Here is a 19,194-nt window from a genome sequence, read left to right on the forward strand (position 1 = left end):
TCATCATTTTTTATGGCTGCATAGTATTCCATGGTGTATATGTGCCACATTTTCTTAATCCAGTCTGTCATTGTTGGACATTTGGGTTGGTTCCAAGTCTTTGCTATTGTGAATAATGCCGCAATAAACATACGTGTGCATGTGTCTTTACAGCAGCATGATTTATAGTCCTTTGGGTATATACCCAGTAATGGGATGGCTGGGTCGAATGGAATTTCTAGTTCTAGATCCCTGAGGAATCGCCACACTGACTTCCACAATGGTTGAACTAGTTTACAGTCCCACCAACAGTGTAAAAGTGTTCCTATTTCTCCACATCCTCTCCAGCACCTGTTGTTTCCTGACTTTTTAATGATTGCCATTCTAACTGGTGTGAGATGGTATCTCATTGTGGTTTTGATTTGCATTTCTCTGATGGCCAGTGATGGTGAGCATTTTTTCATGTGTTTTTTGGCTGCATAAATGTCTTCTTTTGAGAAATGTCTGTTCATGTCCTTCGCCCACTTTTTGATGGGGTTGTTTGTTTTTTTCTTGTAAATTTGTTTGAGTTCATTGTAGATTCTGGATATTAGCCCTTTGTCAGATGAGTAGGTTGCGAAAATTTTCTCCCATTTTGTAGGTTGCCTGTTCACTCTGATGGTAGTTTCTTTTTTTTTTTTTTTTTTTTTTTTGTATTTATGAAGTATTTATTGATCATTCTTGGGTGTTTCTCGGAGAGGGGGATATGGCAGGGTCATAGGATGATAGTGGAGAGAAGGTCAGCAGATTAACACATGAACAAAGGTCTCTGGTTTTCCTAGGCAGAGGTCCCTGCGGCCTTCTGCAGTGTTTGTGCCCCTGGGCACTTGAGATTAGGGAGTGGTGATGACTCTTAAAGAGCATGCTGCCTTCAAGCATCTGTTTAACAAAGCACGTCTTGCACCGCCCTTAATCCATTTAACCCTGAGTTGACACAGCACATGTTTCAGAGAGCACAGGGCTGGGGGAAAGGCCATAGATCAACAGCATCCCAAGGCAGAAGAATTTCTCCTAGTCAGAACAAAATGGAGTCTCCTATGCCCACCTCTTTCTACACAGACACAGCAACAATCTGATCTCTCCCTCCTTTCCCCACACTTCCCCCCCTTCTTTTCAACAAAACCACCATCGTCCTCATGGCCCGCTCCCGATGGTCGCTGTCTCTTCGGAGCTGTTGGGTACACCTCCCAGACAGGGCAGCCGGGCAGAGGCGCTCCTCACCTCCCAGACAGGGCGGCCGGGCAGAGGCGCTCCTCACTTCCCAGATGGGGCCGCCGGGCAGAGGCGCTCCTCACTTCCCAGACAGGGTGGCCGGGCAGAGACACTCCTCACTTCCTCCCAGACGGGGTGGCAGCCAGGCAGAGGCGCTCCTCACCTCCCAGACGGGGCGGCCGGGCAGAGGCGCTCCTCACTTCCCAGACAGGGTGGCCGGGCAGAGACACTCCTCACTTCCTCCCAGACGGGGTGGCAGCCAGGCAGAGGCGCTCCTCACCTCCCAGACGGGGCGGCCGGGCAGAGGCGCTCCTCACTTCCCAGAGGGGGCGGCCGGGCAGAGGCGCTCCTCACTTCCCAGACCGGGTGGCCGGGCAGAGGCGCTCCTCACTTCCCAGACGGGGCGGCCGGGCAGAGATGCTCCTCACTTCCTCCCAGACGGGGTGGTGGCCAGGCAGAGGTGCTCCTCACCTCCCAGACAGGGCAGCCGGGCAGAGGCACTCCTCACTTCCCAGACTGGGCGGCCGGGCAGTGGCGCTCCTCACCTCCCAGACGGGGCGGCCAGGCAGAGGCGCTCCTCACTTCCCAGACGGTGTGGCGGCTGCGCAGAGGCGCTCCTCACTTCCCAGATGGGGCAGCCAGGCAGAGGCGCTCCTCACTTCCTCCCAGACGGGGTGGCGGCCAGGCAGAGGCACTCCTCACTTCCCAGACAGGGTGGCCGGGCAGAGGCGCTCCTCACTTCCCAGAAGGGGCGGCCGGGCAGAGGTGCTCCTCACTTCCTCCCAGACGGGGTGGCGGCTGGGCAGAGGCGCTCCTCACCTCCCAGACGGGGCGGCCGGGCAGAGGCGCTTCTCACCTCCCAGACGGGGTGGCCAGGCACAGGCGCTCCTCACTTCCCATACGGGGTGGCGGCCAGGCAGAGGCCCTCCTCACTTCCCAGATGGGGCAGCCGGGCAGAGGCGCTCCTCACTTCCTCCCAGACGGGGTGGCGGCCAGGCAGAGGCGCTCCTCACCTCCCAGACGGGGCGGCCGGGCAGAGGTGCTCCTCATCTCCCAGACGGGGCAGCTGGGCAGAGGTGCTCCTCATTTCCTCCCAGACGGGATGGCGGCTGGGCAGAGGCACTCCTCACCTCCCAGACGGGGTGGCCAGGCAGAGGTGCTCCTCACTTCCCATATGGGGTGGCGGCCAGGCAGAGGCGCTCCTCACTTCCCAGATGGGGCAGCCGGGCAGAGGCGCTCCTCACTTCCTCCCAGACGGGGTGGCGGCCAGGCAGAGGCGCTCCTCACCTCCCAGATGGGGCGGCCAGGCAGAGGTGCTCCTCATCTCCCAGACGGGGCAGCCGGGCAGAGGTGCTCCCCACTTCCTCCCAGACGGGGTGGCAGCCGGGCAGAGGCACCCCTCACCTCCCAGATGCGGCGGCCAGGCAGAGGTGCTCCTTACTTCACAGACGGGGCGGCCGGGCAGAGGCGCTCCTCACTTCCCATACGGGGTGGCGGCCAGGCAGAGGCGCTCCTCACCTCCCAGACGGGGCGGCCGGGCAGAGGTGCTCCTCATCTCCCAGACGGGGCAGCAGGGCAGAGGTGCACCTCATCTCCCAGACAGGGCAGCCGGGCAGAGGTGCTCCTCATCTCCCAGACGGGGCGGCAGGGCAGAGGTGCTCCTCATCTCCCAGACGGGGCAGCCGGGCAGAGGTGCTCCTCACTTCCTCCCAGACGGGGTGGCAGCTGAGCAGAGGCACTCCTCACCTCCCAGAGGGGACGGCCGGGCAGAGGCGCTCCTCACTTCCCAGACGGGGCAGCCAGGCAGAGGCGCTCCTCACCTCCCAGACGGGGCGGCCGGGCAGAGGCGCTCCTCACTTCCCAGATGTTGGGCGACTGGGCAGAGGCGCTCCTCACTTCCCAGACGGAGCAGCCGGGCAGAGGCGCTCCTCACATCCCAGACGATGGGCAGCCGGGCAGAGATGTTCCTCACTTCCCATATGGGATGGCGGCCGGGCAGAGGCGCTCCTCACTTCCCAGATGGGGCGGCCGGGCAGAGGGGCTCCTCACATCCCAGACGATGGGCGGCCAGGCAGAGACGCTCCTCACTTCCTAGACTGGGTGGCGGCGGGGCAGAGGCTGTAATCTTAGCACTTTAAGAGGCCAAGGCAGGAGGCCGGTAGGTGGAGGTTGTAGCGAGCCGAGATCACGCCACTGCACTCCAGCCTGAGCACCACTGAGCATTGAGTAAGCGAGACTCCGTCTGCAATCCCAGCACCTGGGGAGGCCGAGGCAGGCAGATCACTCGAGGCCAGGAGCTGGAGACCAGCCCAGGCAACACGGCGAAACCCTGTCTCCACCAAAAACACAAAAACCATTCAGGCGTGGCGGTGCACATCTGCAATCCCAGGCACTTGGCAGGCCGAGGCAGGAGAGTCACAGGAGCCCAAGGCAGGGAGGTTGCAGCGAGCCGAGATCACGGCAGCACAGTCCAGCTTCGGCAACAGAGGGAGACCGAAAAAACAAGGAGACGGAGACCAAAGAAGGGAGAGGGGGAGGGGGAGGGGGAGGGGGACGGGGAGGGGGACGGGGACGGGGAGGGGGAGAGGGAGAGGGAAAGAGAGAGGGAGAGGGAGAGGGAGCCCTGATGGTAGTTTCTTTTGCTGTGCAGGAGCTCTTTAGTTTAATTAGATCCCATTTGTCAATTTTGGCTTTTGTGGCCATTGCTTTTGGTGTTTTAGACATGAAGTCCTTGCCCATGCCTATGTCCTGAATGGTAATGCCTACGTTTTCTTCTAGGGTTTTTATGGTTTTAGGTCTAACATTTAAGTCTTTAATCCATCTTGAATTGATTTTTGTATAAGGTGTAAGGAAGGGATCCAGTTTCAGCTTTCTACATATGGCTAGCCAGTTTTCCCAGCACCATTTATTAAATAGGGAATCCTTTCCCCATTTCTTGTTTTTCTCAGGTTGGTCAAAGATCAGATAGTTGTAGATATGTGGCATTATTTCTGACGGCTCTGTTCTGTTCCATTGATCTATATCTCTGTTTTGGTACCAGTACCATGCTGTTTTGGTTACTGTAGCCTTGTAGTATAGTTTGAAGTCAGGTAGTGTGATGTCTCCAGCTTTGTTCTTTTGGCTTAGGATTGACTTGGCGATGCGGGCTCTTTTTTGGTTCCATATGAACTTTAAAGTAGTTTTTTCCAATTCTGTGAAGAAAGTCATTGGTAGCTTGATGGGGATGGCATTGAATCTGTAAATTACTTTGGGAAGGATGGCCATTTTCACGATATTGATTCTTCCTACCCATGAGCATGGAATGTTCTTCCATTTGTTTGTATCCTCTTTTATTTCCTTGAGCAGTGGTTTGTAGTTCTCCTTGAAGAGGTCCTTCACTTCCCTTGTAAGTTGGATTCCTAGGTATTTTATTCTCTTTGAAGCAATTGTGAATGGGAGTTCACTCATGATTTGGCTCTCTGTTTGTCTGTTATTGGTGTATAAGAATGCTCGTGATTTTTGCACATTGATTTTGTATCCTGAGACTTTGCTGAAGTTGCTTATCAGCTTAAGGAGATTTTGGGCTGAGACAATGGGGTTTTCTAGATATACAATCATGTCATCTGCAAACAGGGACAATTTGACTTCCTCTTTTCCTAATTGAATACCCTTTATTTCCTTCTCCTGCCTAATTGCCCTGGCCAGAACTTCCAACACTATGTTGAATAGAAGTGGTGAGAGAGGGCATCCCTGTCTTGTGCCAGTTTTCAAAGGGAATGCTTCCAGTTTTTGCCCATTCAGTATGATATTGGCTGTGAGTTTGTCATAGATAGCTCTTATTATATTGAGATATGTCCCATCAATACCTAATTTATTGAGAGTTTTTAGCATGAAGGGTTGTTGAATTTTGTCAAAGGCCTTTTCTGCATCTATTGAGATAATCATGTGGTTTTTGTCTTTGGTTCTGTTTATATGCTGCATTACATTTATTGATTTGCATATATTGAACCAGCCTTGCATCCCAGGGATGAAGCCAACTTGATCATGGTGGATAAGCTTTTTGATGTGCTGCTGGATTCTGTTTGCCAGTATTTTATTGAGGATTTTTGCATCAATGTTCATCAAGGATATTGGTCTAAAATTCTCTTTTTTTGTTGTGTCTCTGCCAGGCTTTGGTATCAGGATGATGCTGGCCTCATAAAATGAGTTAGGGAGGATTCCCTCTTTTTCTATTGATTGGAATAGTTTCAGAAGGAATGGTACCAGTTCCTCCTTGTACCTCTGGTAGAATTCGGCTGTGAACCCATCTGGTACTGGACTTTTTTTGGTTGGTAAGCTATTGATTATTGCCTCAATTTCAGAGCCTGTTATTGGTCTATTCAGAGATTCAACTTCTTCCTGGTTTAGTCTTGGCAGGGTGTATGTGTTGAGGAATTTATCCATTTCTTCTAGATCTTCTAGTTTATTTGCGTAGAGGTGTTTGTAATATTCTCTGATGGTAGTTTGTATTTCTGTGGGATCAGTGGTGATATCCCCTTTATCATTTTTTATTGCATCTATTTGATTCTTCTCTCTTTTTTTCTTTATTAATCTTGCTAGCGGTCTATCAATTTTGTTGATCCTTTCAAAAAACCAGCTCCTGGATTCATTAATTTTTTGAAGGGTTTTTTGTGTCTCTATTTCCTTCAGTTCTGCTCTGATCTTAGTTATTTCTTCCCTTCTGCTAGCTTTTGAATGTGTTTGCTCTTGCTTTTCTAGTTCTTTTAATTGTGATGTTAGGGTATCAATTTTGGATCTTTCCTGCTTTCTCTTGTGGGCATTTAGTGCTATAAATTTCCCTCTACACACTGCTTTGAATGCATCCCAGAGATTCTGGTATGTTGTGTCTTGGTTCTCGTTGGTTTCAAAGAACATCTTTATTTCTGCCTTCATTTCGTTATGTACCCAGTAGTCATTCAGGAGCAGGTTGTTCAGTTTCCATGTAGTTGAGCGGTTTTGAGTGAGATTCTTAATCCTGAGTTCTAGCTTGATTGCACTGTGATCTGAGAGATAGTTTGTTATAATTTCTGTTCTTTTACATTTATTGAGGAGAGCTTTACTTCCAAGTATGTGGTCAATTTTGGAATAGGTGTGGTATGGTGCTGAAAAAAATGTATATTCTGTTGATTTGGGGTGGAGAGTTCTGTAGATGTCTATTAGGTCCACTTGGTGCAGAGCTGAGTTCAATTCCTGGGTATCCTTGTTGACTTTCTGTCTCGTTGATCTGTCTGATGTTGACAGTGGGGTGTTAAAGTCTCCCATTATTAATGTGTGGGAGTCTAAGTCTCTTTGTAGGTCACTCAGGACTTGCTTTATGAATCTGGGTGCTCCTGTATTGGGTGCATATATATTTAGGATAGTTAGCTCTTCTTGTTGAATTAATCCCTTTACCATTATGTAATGGCCTTCTTTGTCTCTTTTGATCTTTGTTGGTTTAAAGTCTGTTTTATCAGAGACTAGGATTGCAACCCCTGCCTTTGTTTTCCATTTGCTTGGTAGATCTTCCTCCATCCTCTTATTTTGAGCCTATGTGTGTCTCTGCACGTGAGATGGGTTTCCTGAATACAGCACACTGATGGGTCTTGACTCTTTATCCAATTTGCCAGTCTGTGTCTTTTAATTGGAGCATTTAGTCCATTTACATTTAAACTTAATATTGTTATGTGTGAATTTGATCCTGTCATTATGATGTTAGCTGGTTATTTTGCTCGTTAGTTGATGCAGTCTCTTCCTAGTCTCGATGGTCTTTACATTTTGGCATGATTTTGCAGTGGCTGGTACCGGGTGTTCCTTTCCATGTTTAGAGCTTCCTTCAGGAGCTCTTGCAGGGCAGGCCTGGTGGTGACAAAATCTCTCAGCATTTGCTTGTCTGTAAAGTATTTTATTTCTCCTTCACTTATGAAGCTTAGTTTGGCTGGATATGAAATTCTGGATTGAAAATTCTTTTCTTTAAGAATGTTGAATATTGGCCCCCAGTCTCTTCTGGCTTGTAGGGTTTCTGCCGAGAGATCCGCTGTTAGTCTGATGGGCTTCCCTTTGATGGTAACCCGACCTTTCTCTCTGGCTGCCCTTAACATTTTTTCCTTCATTTCAACTTTGGTGAATCTGACAATTATGTGTCTTGGAGTTGCTCTTTTCGAGGAGTATCTTTGTGGCGTTCTCTGTATTTCCTGAATCTGAATGTTGGCCTGCCTTGCTAGACTGGGGAAGTTCTCCTGGATAATATCCTGCAGAGTGTTTTCCAACTTGTTTCCATTCTCCCTGTCACTTTCAGGTACACCAATCAGACGTAGATTTGGTCTTTTCACATAGTCCCACATTTCTTGGAGGCTTTGCTCATTTCTTTTTATTCTTTTTTCTCTAAACTTCCCTTCTCGCTTCATTTCATTCATTTCATCTTCCAGGGCTGATATCCTTTCTTCCATTTGATCGCATCAGCTCCTGAGGCTTCTGCATTCTTCACGTAGTTCTCGAGCCTTGGTTTTCAGCTCCATCAGCTCCTTTAAGCACTTCTCTGTATTGGTTATTCTAGTTATACATTCTTCTAAAGTTTTTTCAAAGTTTTCAACTTCTTTGCCTTTGGTTTGAATATCCTCCCGTAGCTCAGAGTAATTTGATCGTCTGAAGCCTTCTTCTCTCAGCTCGTCAAAGTCATTCTCCATCCAGCTTTGTCCCGTTGTTGGTGAGGAACTGTGTTCCTTTGGAGGAGGAGAGGTACTCTGCTTTTTAGAGTTTCCAGTTTTTCTGCTCTGTTTTTTCCCCATCTTTGTGGTTTTATCTACTGATGGTGATGTACAGATGGGTTTTTGGTGTGGATGTCCTTTCTGTTAGTTTTCCTTCTAACAGACAGGACCCTCAGCTGCAGGTCTGTTGGAGTACCTGGCCGGCCGTGTGAGGTGTCAGTCTGCCCCTGCTGGGGGTTGCCTCCCAGTTAGGCTGCTCGGGAGTCACGGGTCAGGGACCCACTTGAGGAGGCAGTCTGCCCGTTCTCAGATCTCCAGCTGCGTGCTGGGAGAACCACTGCTCTCCTCAAAGCTGTCAGACAGGGACATTTAAGTCTGCAGAGGTTACTGCTGTCTTTTTGTTTGTCTGTGCCCTGCCCCCATAGGTGGAGCCTACAGAGGCAGGCAGGCCTCCTTGAGCTGTGGTGGGCTCCACCCAGTTCAAGCTTCCAGGCTGCTTTGTTTACCTAAGCGAGCCTGGGCAATGGTGGGCGCCCCTCCCCCAGCCTCACTGCCGACTTGCTGTTTGATCTCAGACTGCTGTGCTAGCAATCAGCGAGACTCCGTGGGCGTAGGACCCTCTGAGCCAGGTGCGGGCTATACTCTCCTGGGGCACCGTTTCCTAAGCCCGTCGGAAAAGCACAGTATTCGCGTGGGAGTGGCCCGATTTTCCAGGTGCCGTCTGTCACCCCTGGAAAGGGAACTCCCTGACCCCTTGCGCTTCCCGAGTGAGGCAATGTCTTGCTCCTGCTTCGGCTGGCGCACGGTGCACTCACCCACTGACCTGCGCCCACTGTCTGGCACTCCCTAGTGAGATGAACACGGTACCTCCGATGGAAACGCAGAAATCACCCGTCTTCTGCGTCGCTCACGCTGGGAGCTGCAGACCGGAGCTGTTCCTATTCGGCCATCTTGGCTCCTCAAGCCCTCCCAAAGGTTATAATCCTTATTGCTGTTCTTAACAATGTTAAGTGACAGAGTGAGTTTAATAAGTGTTAACTCTAGCACTTTACTATTAAATACTCTTCATAAGTATTTATTTGCCTAATAAAGATTACAAATTATGTTTAGGACAAAACTTCTTTATCTGTTTAAATATTTCATTTTCCACAAAGCAAAGAGAAATTTTAAAAAGATGAACTAACAAATCAATTAGATTTAAGATTAAAGTTATTTTCAGTATCATTCACGAATAAAAATCCTATTTTTCATCTGTAAATTGATGCTCCTTTCCCAAGTAAAGTCTCATCTGAAAAGCCTTCCACAAAACCATACATGATTCAAATTACAAAATTAAAATGTAATATTACTTTTATGATTTAGAACCTACGTACATCAAAACTTTTCCTGTATTGCTTACTCAACCTAATAATGTAAACAATTACTCTCAAACTTCCCAAATATTCCATTACAGTTAATTGTTCAAAAGTGAACAGATTTTTTTAAACTAGGGCAAAACAGAAAATATTCAGATACAAAAATTTTCAAAGAAGCCAAATATACATTATAAATAAGTGCCCCTAAAATTAGTTTTACATATTATCACAGAGTAAAACTCTCCAATCTTAAATCACGGAATGGGTTTTATGTGTGTGTGTGTGTGTGTGTGTGTGTGTACGTGTGTGTGAAAGTTTGTATGCATATATATTATAAACGAATGAGAAAATGTACCTCAAATTCTTTTCTAAGGCGTTCCTCTCGTTGAGTGCTAAATTCAAGTTCGCTTGTTTGTCGCCGTAAAAGGTCAGAGCAGTCCATATGTTCTGTTTCTAATTTTTCTACTTTCTTATGCATATTTTGCACAGCAGTATCTTGCTCCTGGAAAATAATTCATTTTTGCATCAATAAAGTTTATAAGCCATCAATGACTAAGAGTCACTCCAATAGAAGACAGTGAGTAACTAAATCTGTGCTTCAACCATAATAATAGGTTAATTTATATAGGCAATAGAGGCCTAGATATTTTCCATCAATGTTTCAGAATGACCATGTGTTTAAAAAGCAATACTGAAGTTTTAGAATTCAAAAACTCTGATTAATATTACAATGGAAAATGTTATAGCATATGAGGAAGTTACATTAGTTTAACTGACCTCTGAAGGTATTTATATAATGCTGTAGTTCAACTATCATATATAATGTTTCCCTTTCCCATTAAAATTTTTAAATATATATTGCCCTTTGTGTAATAAGAAATGATTAACTTGAATGCCTAGTAATGTTGATAATGCTTACATGAGCTCACGGTACTTAAATTACATGCTTACAGCTTTTAAAATTGCATCCACTAGATGGCTGTGTTTCATTTCCTCTTAGATTTTCAAAAAGCTTTCAAATCTTTGCTTGGCTATTGAAAAAGAAATAACTTCAGGTAGTCTTATACTAAAATCTCTCAATACCCTTTCCCAACTAAACACAGAAATGGGAGCTGAATTTTATTGAAAAAGTTCAAACATAAAGTTAACACATATATCAAAAGCATTCTCCACAGTAACTAATCTAGATTCACTGTTGTCATTTAAGGCCTTTAACAAAGCCCTCTTTCCCACATTTCCCTCACCAGAGTAATGTTATTCATGGACAAACACACATGAATATTTATATATGCTTCCAACAATACCTAGCCACTCAAAAGATACCATTAGAATCTGAGTATGTTGCAAACATCAAATATAATTCTCTATCAAAGATTCTAGTTTGAAAAACACCCAGCATCGTAAGTCCACAGTGAAGAGATGAGGAAACATTTCAAATTCAATTTTTATTTCATATCTCCAATTTCTTATTTCTATTTTTTTAACTTTTGTTTTAGGTTCATGGGTACATGTGTAGGTTTGTTATATAGGTAAACTCATGTCACAGGGTTGTGTTGCACAGATTATTTCATCACCCAGGTACTAAGCCTAGAACCCAAAGTTATTTTTTCTGATCCTCTTCCTTCTCCCACTCTCCACCCTCAGGCAGGACCCAGTGTATGTTGTTCCCCTCTTTGTGTCCATGTGTTCTCATTGTTTGGTTCCCACTTAGAAGTGAGAACATGTGGTATTTGGTTTTCTGTTCCTGTGTTAGTTTGCTAAGGATAATGGCCTCCAGCTCCATCCATGTTCCTGCAAAGGATATTACCTCATTCTTTTTTATGGCTGCATAGTATCTAATGGTGTATATATACCACATTTTCTTTATCTAGTCTAACACTGATAAGCATTTAGGTTGACTCCATGTCTTTGCTATTGTGAATAGTGCTGCAATGAACATATGCATGCCATGTGTCTTTGTGGTAGGACAATTTCTTTTCCTTTGAGTATATACCCAGAAATGGGATTGCTGGATCAAAAGATAGTTCTGTTTTTAGTTCTTTAAGGAATCGCCACATTGTTTTCCACAATGGTTGAATGAACTTACACTCCCACCAATAATGCATAAGTGTTCCCTTTTCTCCACAACCCCGCCAGCATCTGTTATTTTTTGACTTTTTAATAATAGCCATTCTGACTGGTCTGAGATTCCAATTCCTTATTCTTATTCTTATGAATCCCCTTATTCATAAGATTACTATTCTATAGCAGGCTATACATGAACTCTTAATAATTACTTTCTTCAGGTAATAGGCTTCTTAATATAGGCATACCTTAGAGATATGGCTGGTTCAGTTCCTGAACACTGCCATAAAGCAAATATTGCAATAAAGTGAGTCACATCAATTTTTGGTTTCCAAAAAATTGCAAATAAAAGTAATGTTTGCACTATAGTGTAATCTATTAAGTGTGCAATAGCATTATATATAAAAACGTATTTATTTTAATTTAAAAATACTTTATTGACGTCAGGCACAGCGGCTGACGCCTGTAATCCCAGAACTTTGGGAGGCCAAGGCGGACGGATCACTTGAGCCCAGGAGTCCGAGACAAGCCTGGCCAACATGGCAAAACCCAATTTCTACTAAAAATACAAAACATAGCCAGGTATGGTGGCGCACGTCTGAAATCCCAGCTACTCCGGGAGGCTGAGGCAGGAGAATCGCTTGAACCCAAGAAGCAGAGATTGCAGTGAGTCGAGATCACGCCACTGCACTCCAGCCTGGGCGACAGAGCAAGACTCTGTCTCAAAAATATATAAATAAAATTAAAATACTTTATTGCTAAAAAAAAATGCCAACCATCATCTGGCCCTTCAGAAAGTCATCATCTTTAATGGTGGAAGGTCCTAACTCAATGTTTGTTGATGACTGTTGACTGATGAGGGTGGTAGTGGCTGAAGGCTGGGCGGTCAGTGGCAGTTTCTTAAAATAAGGCAACAAAGAAGTTTGCTACATTGGTTGACTCTTTCTTCAAAAAGGTTTCTCTGTAGCATGCAATGCTGCTTGATAGCATTTTACCAGCAGTAGAACCTCTTTCAAAACTGAAACCCTATGGCTGCTTTAGCAACTAAATTTATGTAATATTCTAAATCTTTTGCTGTCATTTCAGTAATGTTCACAGCATCCAGGAGGAAAGTTTCCATCTCAAGAAACTATTTTCTTTGGTCATCTATAAGAAGCAACTCCTCACCCATTCAAGTTTTACGAATGCATGAGATTGCAGCAATTCAGTCACATCTTCAGGCTCCACTTCTAATTCTAGTTATCTTGCTATTTCCAACCTACAGTAACTTATTCCACTGAAGTCTAAACTCGCCCCCACCCCCCCCGAAGTTATCCATAAGGACTGGAACCAACTTCCTCCAAACTCCTGTTAATGATGACATTTTGACCTCCTCACATGAATCACAAACGGTCTTAAGGGCATCTAGAATGGCAAATCCTTTCCAGAAAGTTTTCAATTTAATTTGCCTAGATCCATCAGAGGAGTCACTATCTATGTCAGCTATAGCCTTATGAAATGTATTTCTTAAGTAATAAGACTTGAAAGTCAAAATTCTTCATTGATGCATGTGCTGCAGAATGGATGTTGTGTTAGCAAGGATGAAAACAACATTAACTTGCTTGTACATAACCATCAGAGTTCTTCAGTAACCAAGTGCATTGTCAACGAACAATAATATTTTGAGAAGAATCTTTTTTTTCTGAGCAGCAGGTACAGTGGGCTTAAATACTCAGTTAAATATTCTGTAAAGAGATGAGCTGTCATCTGGGCTTTGTTGTCCCATTTATAGAGCACAGGCAGAGTATATGTAGCATAATTCTTAAGGGCCCTAGGATTTGGAGAATGGTAAATGATCAATGGCTTCAACTTAAACTCACCAGCAATATTAGCCCCTAACCAGAGAGTCATCCTGTCCTTTGAAGCATTAAAGCTAGGCACTGACTTCTCCTCTCTAGCTCTGAAACACCTAGATGACACCTTCCAATAGAAGACTGTTTTGTCTGCAATGAAAATCTGTTGTTTAGTGTAGCCACCTTCATCGATTATTTTAGCTAGATCTTTGGGATTACTTGCTGCAGCTTCTACACCAGCACTTCTTTCACCTTGCATTTTTATGTTATGTAGAAGTCTTATTTTCCTAAACGTCATGAACCAATCTCTCCTAGCCTCCAACTTTTCTTCTCCAAATTCCTCACCTCTCTCAGCCTTCATCAAATTGAAGAGAGTTAGGGTCTTGTTCTAAATTAGGCTTTGGCTTAAGGGAATGTTGTGGCTGGTTTGATCTATCCAGACCACTACAATTTTCTCCATGTCAGCAATAAGAATGGCTGGCTCTCTTATCACTTACGTGTTCACTGAAGTAGCGCTTTTTATTTCCTTTAAGAACTTTTCCTTTGCATTCACAACTTGGCTGTTCGGCACTAAAGACATAGCGTTTGGCCTGTCCTGGTTTTCAACATTCCTTCCTCACTAAGCTTAATCATTTCTAGCTTTTGATTTAAAATGAAACAGGTGTGAGCCTTCCTTTCCCTTGAATACTTAGAGGACATTGTAGAGTTAACTGGCCTCATTTCAACATTGTTGTGTCTCAAGGAGTAGGGAGGCCAGAGAGGGAGAGTTGGAAGAACGGTTGGACAGAGGAGTAGTGAGAACACATACATTTATAAATTAAGTACATCACCACCTTATGCAGGCATGGTTGACGGTGCCCCATAACAATTACAATAGCAGCAGTAACATAAAGACCACTGGACCAGGGTGGGTTAGGGGCCAAGATGGCCAAATAGAAACAGCTGCAGTCTGCAGCTCCCAGCGAGACCAACGCAGAAGGTGGGTGATTTCTGCATTTCCAACTGAGGTACACAGTTCATCTCATTGGGACTGGTTAGGCACTGGATGCAACCCACGGAGAGCAAGCAGAAGCAGGGTGGGGCGTCACTTCACCCTGGAAGTGCAAGGAGCCAGGGGAACGCCCTCTCCCTGCCAGCCAGGGGAAGTGGGGAGGGACTGTGCTACCCGCCCTGAGTACTACGCTTTTCCCATGGATTTCTGCAATCCACAGATCAGGAGATTCCCTCGTGACCCTACACCACCAGGGCCCTGGGTTTCAAGCACAAAACTGGGCGGCTGTTTGGGCAGACACCGAGCTGCAGGAGTTTTTTCGTATGCCAGTGGCACCCGGAACTCCAGTGAGAAAGGACAACCGTCCACTCCTCTGGAAAGGGGGCTGAAGCCAGGAACCCAAGAAGTCTAGCTCAGCAGGTCCCACTCCCACGAAGTCTAGTAAGCTAAGAACCACTGGCTTGAAATTCTTGCTGTCAGCACAGCAGTCTGGAGTCGACATGGGATGATCGAGCTTGGTGGGGGAAGCAGCGACCGCCATTACTGAGGCTTTCGTAGGTGGTTTTCCCCTGATAGTGCTAAGGAGACTGGGAGGTTTGGACTGGGCGGTCACCACAGCACAGCAAAATGGCTGTGGCCAGACTGCTCCTCTGGATTCCTCCTCACTGGGCAGGGCATCTCTGCAGGATATGCTGCAGTTCAGTCAGGAGCTTACAGATAAAACTCTCATCCTGGAAGGACAGAGCACCTGGGGGAAGGGGCGGCTGCAGTCGCAGCTTCAGTGGACTTAAATCTTTCCTGCCTGTCAGCTCTGAAGACAGCGGCTGATCCTGACAAGGGGGATTCTCCCAGCACAGCGCACCAGCTCTGCTAAAGGACAGACTGCCTCCTCAAGTGGGTCCCTGACCCCCCCTGCCTCCTGACTGGGAGAGACCTCCCAATAGGGGTTGACAGACACCTCATATAAGAGAGCTCCAGCTGGCATCAGGCTGGTGCCCCTCTGGGACAAAGCTTCCGGAGGAAGGAGCAGGAAGCAATCTTTGCCGTTCTCCAGCCTCCACTAGTGATACCCAGGCAAACAGGTTCTACAAACTGCAGCAGACCTGCAGAAGTCCAGCAAACTGCAGCAGACCATCAGAAGAGGGGTCTGTTAGAAAAAAAACTAACAAACAGAAAGCAACAACATCAACATCAAGAACCCCCACCACAGGCCGGGCGTGGTGGCTCACGCCTGTAATCCCAGCACTTTTGGAGGCCTAGGCAGGTGGATCAGGAGGTCAGGAGATCGAGACTATCCTGGCTAATATGGTGAAACCCCGTCTCTACTAAAAATACAAAAAATTAGCCGGGTGTGGTGGCGGGCGCCTGTAGTGCCAGCTACTCGGGAGGCTGAGGCAGGAGAATGGCATGAACCCAGGAGGCAGAGCTTGCAGTGAGCCGAGATCACGCCACTGCACTCCAGCCTGGGTGACAGAGCAAGACTCCATCTCAAAATCCGCCCCCCCCACAAAAACCCCATCCAACGGTCATCAGCCTCAAAGATCAAAGGTAGATAAATCCACGAAGATAAGGAAAAGTCAGCACAAAAATGCTGAAAATTCCAAAAGCCAGAATGACTTTTCTCCTCCAAATGATCGCAACACCTCTCCAGCAAGGGCACAAAACTGGATGGAGAATGAGATTGAGGAATTGACAGAAGTAGGCTTCAGAAGGTAGGTAATAACAAACTCCTCTGAGCTAAAGGAACATGTTCTAACACAATGCAAAGAAGCTAAGAACGTTGATAAAAGGTTATTACAGGAACTGCTAACTAGAATAACCAGCATAGAGAGGAACATAAATTCCATGTGACATGCCTGCTTCCCCTGTGCCTTCCACCATGATTTTAAGCTTCCTGAGGCCTCCCCAGAAGCCGAACAGATGTTAGCACTGTGCTTCCTGTAAAGCATGCAGAATGATAAGCCAATTAATTAAATCTCTTTCCTTTATAAATTACCCAGTCTCAAGTATTTCTTCATAGCAATGTGAGAACGGCCAAATACAAATAGTATTATGAACAACCTTATGTAATCTCATTTTTTCATAAGAGTACTTTCATATATGAAAGCACTTTTAAGAACATTATGCACTATACTACACAGGTATAAAAGACTAATATTCTATATGATAGGTCCTCCTCTTTCAATCACTCAATAGCAGTATTAATTCAGTTACTGTTAAATTATATGCCTTCTTAAATTACAAATACATAACCTCCAACTTTCAGTCATTGACTTAGATACTTGTCTACTTTAAAGTAAATAAATAGCAATTTACATGGTTAACCATAAACATAATTTGAAATAATAACAAAATGGAGTCTATAACCAAAAGATGCTTATAGCCTAGTTGATCGAAACTATTTTATATAGTATTTTATATAGTAAAATAAATAAAATAGTAAAATAAATTATTTAGGAAGTCTCATGAGATTTATTTATAAAAGAAAATCATAGGCCAGGCACAGTGACTCACACCTGTAATCCCAGCACTTGGAGGCCAAGGTGGGTAGATCCCTTGAACTCAAGAGTTCAAGACCACACTGGGCAACATGGCAAAACATCATCCCTAAAAAATAAACAAAAATGGCTGGGCATGGTGGCTCACACCTGTAATCCCAGCACTTTGGGAGGCCAAGGGGGGCAGATCACTTGAGGTCAGGAGTTCGAGACCAACCTGGCCAACATGGTGAAAACTTGTCTCTACTGAAAGTACAAAAGTTAGCCAGGTGTGGTGGCACACACCTGTAATCCTGGCTATTCGGGAGGCTGAGGCAGGAGAATCACTTGAACCCAGAAGGCAGAGGTTACAGTGAGCCAAGATCACACAACTGCACTCCAGCCTGGGCGACAGAGCAAGACTCCATCTCAAAATAATAAATAAAGAAAGAAAAATTAGCTGGCGTTGTGGCACATGCCTGTGGTCCCCCAGTACTTGGAGGGCTGAGGTGGGAAGATTACTTGTGCCTAGGAGGCAGAGGCTGCAGCAAGCTGAGATCATGCCACTGCACTCCAGCCTGGGTGACAGAGTGAGACCCTGTCTCAAGAAAAAAAAAAAAAAAATCACACGTGATTCCCATTCTACTGACAAATCGTGTAGAAAGACAACACATAATCATTTAAATCCCATTACAATAAACAAATAATATGCCCACTATTCCACGAAGTTTAAATTTAATCCTTTTTTTAAAAAAAGAACCTGGAAAATCAAAGGCCAATCAGTTAGGGCTTATGATGTTTATTTTGGTGATATATTACTATATTACTGCTATGATAGTTGATCTATATTTAATATTACTTGCCAAATAGCTTTTATTTAACAGTATTTCAAGATTTAGATAAAATTCTGACCTAACAATCACATTTTCAATGCAGAGGTCTGGTAGTCACTTAATATTATATGATAATTTCTATTGTATTCTTGGATATGAATATAAATACACACATAGATATAGACACATACAAACACACAAACATGTTTTCATGGAAAAAGATGTTTTCCTAAAATAGTAGAGATGTTTAGGAATTCTACTCAAGAGTAGAGATACTTAGAAATTCTATATGAAGAAAAGTTATATTACATTAATTAACTGATTGAGTTAGAATTACATTGATTGATTTTCTAATGTTAAACCCGCCTGACATTAATTGTATAAAGTCTTTTATATTTTATCTTTTTAAAATCTTGCTACATTTGGTTAGCTAATATTTTGTATAATATTTTTGCATATATATTCATAACTGAGATTAGCTATAATTATCTTTTCTTATATCCTTGTCAGTTTGGTATCAATATTATGTTATCAAGATGTTTCCATTCTCTAGAGGAGTTTACATAAAACTAGAATTATTAGCTCCTTTAATGTTTCTTTTTATTCATTGGTAAAACAATATGGGCCAGCAATTTTGACACTGACTCAATCTATTTAATGATTACCATACTATTCAGCTTTTCTATTTTCTACTTCTTAAGTTAGATGGGGAAGGGGGAAGGATTATATCTAGCCAAACAATCCTATAGTAAAGATCATGGCTGAAAAGCCTCACCCAGACACTCAAAGTTTCTAGGAAACTTTTTAGTCCTTCACTCTTAAAATGAGAAAACATGATATTTTTAAAAATTAACCAACATGAAGATAAAATCTAAATCAAATAATGGTAAAGGGGGAGGGGCAACCTAAGAGAAACAGATATTTAAAAACAAGAAAACTTCAAAATATCCTCAAAGAACATAAGCAGCTCCAGAATAGGGTAGCACCAAAAATCCTTTCCTTCATAAAAGCAACAAGAACACTCACAAAAATTATCTGAATCTAATTTCTCGTTAACTCTTTAACCAAAAACTTGCAGTAATCCAAAAAGCATTTATTCAGGGAAATCAATTGAATCTCAGTAAGAATAGTGAGATGTGTGGCATTTTAACTTGTACTATTCTCATCCCCTCCCCACCAGCTCCTGATAGCTTCAAAAATCAACTGCCTCAGAATAGTAGTAGTTTATGGAATCCAGCAGCCTAGCCAGCATTGTGGGGAAGGAGAGAAGAACAGGGTTGGAGCTCCCCAAAAGCCCCAGCCACAGAGAACCAGGCATATATATATAGCCTTTGAAAAGCTCTGACATATTCCTGGCATCCAGAAAACCATGCAAGTGCAAGGCTATATATATGCCTAGTCCCTGAGAAGGCCCCAGTCTCTCATCTCTGGCTGACCTTAAGGCTCTGTGCAAGTAGGAAGCAAAGGCTAAGGCAGAGTTTTAATCAGCCCACAAAAGCATTGAATGCATACTCCAACATAAAGAATGAACCACTCAGCAAAGGCTAGAAGACTTATTTGTTCACAGCATTTAAGAAAATCTTCTGTCATTCATTAGCTGACCATCTACAAACCAAGTAGAGATTTCACTGGCCACACATGACAAAGAATACACACTTTATAGATTTAGAAAGAAAAGTCACAATCAACAATATAAAAACGTATTCACATC

The 19,194-nt window shown here is 44.5% G+C and overlaps 1 protein-coding gene across 18 annotated transcripts in view; it reads right to left on the reverse strand.

The window, feature by feature from the left end:
* The window catches only part of CCDC171 (coiled-coil domain containing 171), a 445,777-nt gene that overhangs the window by 366,119 nt on the left and 60,464 nt on the right, over positions 1–19,194 (reverse strand). For all 18 annotated transcript variants that reach the window (XM_054501330.2, XM_054501326.2, XM_054501331.2 and 15 more), the window contains one exon: positions 9,642–9,788. In XM_054501330.2, coding sequence (XP_054357305.1) covers positions 9,642–9,788 — 147 coding nt within the window. The remainder of the gene's footprint in view (positions 1–9,641; positions 9,789–19,194) is intronic.

The sequence above is a fragment of the Pongo pygmaeus genome, chromosome 13, assembly GCF_028885625.2.
Source record: "Pongo pygmaeus isolate AG05252 chromosome 13, NHGRI_mPonPyg2-v2.0_pri, whole genome shotgun sequence".
NCBI lineage: Eukaryota > Metazoa > Chordata > Mammalia > Primates > Hominidae > Pongo > Pongo pygmaeus.